General features: G+C 66.4%; 1 protein-coding gene across 1 annotated transcript; it reads left to right on the top strand.

Moving 5' to 3' along the window:
* The first annotated feature begins 431 nt into the window (after positions 1-431).
* On the top strand, positions 432-5,377 carry HMX1 (H6 family homeobox 1). The gene is made up of 2 exons (XM_082390971.1): positions 432-1,110; positions 3,975-5,377. The coding sequence occupies exons 1-2, from the start codon at positions 714-716 to the stop codon at positions 4,625-4,627; spliced, it is 1,050 nt and encodes a 349-aa protein (XP_082247097.1). The 5' UTR covers positions 432-713; the 3' UTR covers positions 4,628-5,377.
* Positions 5,378-6,008: the final 631 nt, after the last annotated feature.

Here is a 6,008-nt window from a genome sequence, read left to right as displayed (position 1 = left end):
ACACGCACACACACCACACTCGTGCGCGCGCACACACGCAGTTCCTTACCCTCGGTCCAACACTCTCCCCTCGGCGAGGTAATTACTGCCCTTGCCGGACACTGATTGGCCAGTCTGTTTCTCATCGGAGCCCCGCAGCCAATAGGCGGCCCCGCGGCCGAGGCCCCACCTCTCCAACCCCCGGCTCGGGTGGCTCGGGCCGGGGGAATGAATCACGCGGGGCCGGACTGGCCGCGACCCCCCGCCTGGGCCGCCGGCCGCCCGCCCTCGGACGCGCGACCGCCTGCGCGCCCGGATCCGGGCGGCGTCTCCGAGCAGCGGCCGCACTCGGGGCCGGCGCGGCATCCTCGGGCTGAGCTGGCTGCCCGCCCGGCCCGCGCCGCCCCGCCCCTGCTGGCCCCTCCCCTGCCCTCCCCGCCCCCAGCGGGGCCGGCCCGGGCGGCGACCAGAGCGGCGACGTGAAAGGCGAGCGAGGCGGCTGCCCGGCCAGCTGTCGGCGCGCACCCGCTCCCGGCCCAGCCCAGTCCGGCGCGGAGGCCGCTGCCTGCCCCGCGGGGCCCGACGCCAGCGCTCCGGGCAGCGGCTCCAGGGCCGGCCCGCGCGTGCGCCAGGGAGCCGCGCGCCAGCGTCCCCAGCGGGGACCGGGACCGGCCGCACCCCGGGCTCCCGGAACCCCGAGGAGCCCGGCAGAGCCCGACGGACCGGCGGCCGCGATGCCGGACGAGCTGACGGAGCCCGGGCGCGCCACGCCGGCCCGCGCCTCCTCCTTCCTCATAGAGAACCTGCTGGCAGCCGAGGCCAAGGGCGCTGGGCGCGCGGCCCAGGGCGGCGGCGGCCGCGAGGACGAGGAGGAGGACGAAGACGACCCTGAGGACGAGGACGCGGAGCAGGCGCGGCGGCGGCGGCGGCTGCAGCGGCGGAGACAGCTGCGCGCGGGCTCCGGGCCGAGCGGGGACGCGCGGGCCCGGGCGCTGCTTGGGCCGGGCGCGTTGGGCCTCGGTCCCCGGCCGCCCCCGGGTCCCGGGCCGCCCTACGCTCTGGGCTGCGGAGGCGCCACGCGCTGGTACTCGCGGTCGCACGGAGGCTACGGAGGCGGCCTCAGCCCTGACAGTGAGTGAGGGCGCGGGGAAGGCGGGGGCCGGGGGGGGGCCGGGCTTCCTCCCCGAGCGTTTGCTCGGGGACTTTGGGTTCGTTGGCGCCCTTTCTGGGCCATCCTCCTCGTCTGTAGGGGGCTCTGGGTCGTGTCGGGCCCCCGCAGAGCCCCGGGTTGAGCAGGTTTGGAGGCCCACTCTCCAGGACAGCGTCCCCATGCAGGGAGAAGGTTTCGCAGGCTCTGGGCTTCACCCATCACCAGGCTCTGGAGAGCCCTTGGAGAGGAACTTGGGGACAGGGGACAACAGACAGCTAAGAAGAGGAAAGGAAGGGGGGGTGGGGAATACAACAGGGAAAGGCAGGCCATGGGAGGGGGCACGGGGGGAGGGGCAGAAAAGAAGAGAAAAGGACAGAGAAGAAAGAGAGAGATGTTGGGGGCGGAGAAAGGAGAGAGGGGGGAAGAGAAGATGAAAAACAAACAAAAAGCAAAAAGAAACCCATAAGTGATGGAGAGAACAGAGAAAAGATAAAGGAAGGAAAGAGAGAGGGTCAGAAGACAGAGTCAGACTCAGGAAAATGAAGGGGGCGTTGAGTAGAGGGAGCCGCTGTTGTGGAGGCCTGGATGGGGGGACAGCGGTCTTCCCCAGCAGCCGTGTCCCCAAAGTCCCATCTCCCCTACAAGCTGCAGCCAGGGCCTGGGGCAGGGGCCTGGGTCTCCCTCTTGGGCCTCTCAAGCCCCTTGGCTGTGGCTGTGCAAGGCAAGAAGCCCCCAGTCCCACCCCTCTCTCTCTCTTTTCTGCCCCTCCCCCGCCCCTGCCTTTGTTCCCTGCTGAGGGCTCCGAGTCTGGGGGTGGGGGGTTTTCAGCCCCGGAACCCGATCGATCTCCCCTCTTGACTGGGCATTCCAGTCCCTGAGTTCTGCTCCCCCTCCCCAGGGTCACTGCCTCCCTTGGGGACCTGCCGTTTGGAGGAAGCCCCCGGGCAAGAGGACTAGGAAGCTATTCTAACCTCAGCCCCCAGGCTTTGCCAGCTCCCCCCCGCCCCAAGCGCACACTGTGAGGCCAGCTGAAGACTCTTCCAGGCTCTTGCTCTGAAATACTTTCAGCTCCAAGCGAAAGTTAACGAGTGCTGGGGGGCGGGTGGGGGGTAGTAGGTGGGTCAGACCCCTCTCACCTCTTGGATAACCCATTCTCTGGTGTGGGATTGAGCCCCTCGCAAAGGGACCCGCATCTCAGAGCCTACACCCAGAAGGTCCCAGGCCCCTGCCCCCTTCCCTTCCGGGAAGTTCGAGCAGGCCTCAGTGTTTGCCCCGAAATTGAGTGATCAGACGTAGTGCCCTTCTGGGGGTGTTTCTGAAAAGGGTCTCCCGGGGGGGGGATGTGTTCCCCTCTTGTCCCTGGGGTTCTTCTCCAGCTGCAGCCCCACAGTCAGCCGCCAAAGAGCCGGTCCTTCTTTCGTATAATGCGGGTTAGGGGTCCCTGTTTTGTACCAGAGCTGGCAGGCCTGGCTTGGCTTCGTGTGGCAGCACGTGGGCCTCTGTGAGTCTGGGGGCCCCCCATATCTGGTCGCACACATGCCAGCCTGGAACCTGACCCCTCTTTGGACACCATGAGGGCTCATGCCACCAGGGTTGGGCAGGGACATCCGCAAATCTGCACACCTCCACGGGAGCGGCGGAGCGCAGGGACCAAGCTACAGACACAAGCCTGCCGGTGTTTGCACACCTTGCGGGCTGCTCACACCGCGGGCTCACCGCTGCCTTCTGAGGGCTGGCCGGGCCAAGCTCTACTCGACGGCCGCAATGCTGACCTGCGGCCTGTGTCCAGCAGCCTCAGCCTGAGGCACAAGGGAAACTGGCCTGAGTTGGCCTGCTGAGCCCGGAAGTCAGGCGGCTGCCCTTTTCGAGCTGGGCCTGGAATCTGGACCAGCACCTGGGTCCTGGGCAGACCCTTTCACCTGGAGTCATCATCCCTTGCCAGCCCTGGGGAGGGGGAGGCGTCTCCTCTGGGAGATTGTGTGGAGCTTGGTACTTGGAACACGAGCTCAGGGACCCTCTGTGGGCTTTTGTAGCGCCAAACCCACAGGCTCAACCACGGGCCCAATGTGTCTGGGGTGAGATGCGGCTGCCGCGTGTTTCTACGGAGCCAGAGCTGCCCTTGTCTGCGCTCCCTCTGAGTGTGATTTTGGGTAGAGAGGGCACGTCTCCATGGACATTTGAATTAGGGGCACAGGAAATGGGGGAGAATAGGTTCGCAGTGTCATCCGGTTGGAGTTTGGCTTGGGGAATTGTTTGCATTTGCTTATTCTCCATCAGTGGGAATATTTCTATGCAAGCGGGCATTCCGCATCCGCTCCTGAGCGCGAGTGGGGAGAGGTCATGGCAAGTCTTTACTTCTGTGTCTGGGGGACTTGGCCTAGGGCTGAGTGCTAGGGATGAGGCCCGCTCTGTGCTGGTTTCTGGTGTGTACGTTTCTCAGAAGGACCATCCTTTTCTCCGCGAGGTGTACCTCCGGGGCTTTTGTGTGTGTTGATTCGAAGTCACTGTTTAAGGGAGTCAGTCTTCTTTCTGTGTTTCTGTTTGTGTTTTTGTGTTCCTTTTCTTCCATCTTCCCTCTGTCGCCCTCCGTGTGGATGCGCGGTTCTGGGCGTGAGTGTGTGGCCAGCGTGTTGGTTTGGAGCATCGCTCAGGTCTTCAAGTTCACCTCCAGATGCTCTGCCTTTCTCCGGTCCCAGGGTGAGATCTGCCGTGGGTGGGGCTGCGTGGGGACAATTTCCCTGCTTGTGGCTGTGGGTGACCTCACGGGGGAAGCAGCTGGCCTCAGCGACAGGGCCGGGGGATCAGCCTCCAGAACCAACCCACGTTCCTCCTCTCCCCTCTGCAGCCAGCGACCGGGACTCACCGGAGACGGGCGAGGAGATGGGCCGTGCAGAGGGCGCCTGGCCGCGGGGCCCCGGGCCGGGAGCGGTGCAGCGGGAGGCGGCGGAGCTGGCGGCGAGGGGCCCGGCAGCCGGCGCGGAGGAGGCGGCGGAGCTGGCCGAGGCCCGGGCGGCGGCGGCGGGGGAGGCGCGCGGCGGCGGCGGGGGCGGCGGCCGCAAGAAGAAGACGCGCACGGTCTTCTCGCGCAGCCAGGTCTTCCAGCTCGAGTCGACCTTCGACCTGAAGCGCTACCTGAGCAGCGCCGAGCGCGCCGGCCTGGCCGCCTCCCTGCAGCTCACCGAGACGCAGGTGAAGATCTGGTTCCAGAACCGCCGCAACAAGTGGAAGCGGCAGCTGGCGGCCGAGCTGGAGGCGGCCAGCCTGTCCCCGCCGGGCGCGCAGCGCCTGGTCCGCGTGCCGGTGCTCTACCACGAAAGCCCCCCGGCCGCCGCCGCCGCCGGAGCTCCCGCCGCGCTGCCCTTCCCGCTGGCGCCCGCCGCGCCCGCACCGCCCCCGCCGCTGCTCGGCTTCTCCGGGGCCCTCGCCTACCCGCTGGCCGCCTTCCCAGCCGCCGCCTCCGTGCCCTTCCTGCGGGCGCAGATGCCCGGCCTGGTGTGAGACCCCGGCCGGCCGGGCCCACTCCCCGTGGCCAGTGGGGACTTCTGCGGACGCGCACACGGGCCGAGGCGGCAGCGGTGGCGCCAGGGGGCCGTCCGTCAGGGAGGGCAGGGACGCTCCCCTGGCCCTCCTGCGCCTCGGGGAGCGCAGGCTGCCGCCCGGGCGAGCCGAACCCCTGTCCGAAGATCGGAAGATCGTCCAGAATGTAACAGAGACGCAGGTGACTGTGGCTCCCCAAACAGTCGCAAGGCTGGATCCCCGCTGGGAAGAGAGCATCACAGAGACAGTCGGCCATGCAGCCCAGGGCCTCCCCCAGCCCCCCACCCCCGGGGACAGGCCTCAACCTCGGAGCAAATCCAGCTCCCGCCCCGCCGGAGCCAGCGGCGGGGCGCAGTCCACAGCAAATCCAGGCTGTCCCAGGTGCTTCACGGAGGTGACCACTCTCCAGCCCGGACAACCCTGCCTGGGACTGTGCATGGGCAGGACAGCAGGCCTGCGGGGCACGGTGATCAGCCTGATGGCCTTAACCTCGGGCCGGCAGAGAGAGTCCCAGGAGGAGAGCCCCTGTGGAGCGGAAGGGGTGAGGATCCTTCCAGGTGGCGCTGCCCTCAGATTGTCCATTCTGGAGACGGGGCCAGACTGGGGCTTCGCTCCTGGGCTGCAGCCCCTGGTTATCCTGGCGAAGACATTTTTTTTTTTTTTAATGAATCTACTTATTTGCGTATGGAATAAAAAGGGACGTTTTCTGGACAGTTGCTGCTGCTTTGTGATCACTGGGGCCGAGCCTCTCCTCTGGTAATGGGCTATGGTGGGCACCGTCTCCCCCCTCCTGGAGCACCTTCCAATGCTGGCCAGGGGCAGGTGGGCAGGTGGGCAGGAGCTGGGGTCTGTGAGCTGTACTCTCAAGCCCCCACTTTCTCCAGACAGGGAGGCCCAGGAAGACCTTAGGGGAAGTCAAGGTCAGGGAGGAGAGGGGCCTAGGGTGGAAGAGGGGATTCTGCATCCTCTGTCGCTCAGTTCTGGGGCCTTCGCGACAACCGAAAGCCAGGAGTCAGGGGAAGGCAGAGCCCACTGGCCACTCACTTGGCACAAGGGGCTGCCAGCTGTGTGGCCCCCTGCGTCCACTGCCCCTTCCCGCACTGGAGTTGAGAGCCATCTCTAACGTAGGGGTTTTTTCTTTTGGCCAAAACAAAACACTGGCGCCAGACAGCCCAGCAAGGTCAGGTGGGGAACAGGGCTCTCTGGCCTGGGCCTCATCCCCTGGACCATCTGCAGTCTCTCTTGAGCTGGGGGACTCGGACCTGTGGGCAAAGTGCCGGCTCAGGGCCCAAGTTTATGGGCTCTTAAGGAAAGCTTATTGAAAGCGTATTCCAATGGCTGG

This window comes from Balaenoptera borealis (genome assembly GCF_965194805.1).
Source record: "Balaenoptera borealis genome assembly, chromosome: 4".
In the NCBI taxonomy this organism is placed as follows: Eukaryota; Metazoa; Chordata; class Mammalia; order Artiodactyla; family Balaenopteridae; genus Balaenoptera; species Balaenoptera borealis.
Note: the sequence above shows the minus strand (reverse complement) of the source record. Positions and strands in the feature narration are given on the sequence as shown.

What these genes read in the sequence shown, in the direction of transcription:
- HMX1 (XM_082390971.1), top strand. Translation starts at nt 714, where the DNA reads ATGCCGGACGAGCTGACGGAGCCCGGGCGCGCCACGCCGGCCCGCGCC. An exon ending in AGGCGGCCTCAGCCCTGACA is followed by an intron (nt 1,111 to 3,974) that starts GTGAGTGAGGGC and finishes TCCCCTCTGCAG; the next exon opens with CCAGCGACCGGGACTCACCG.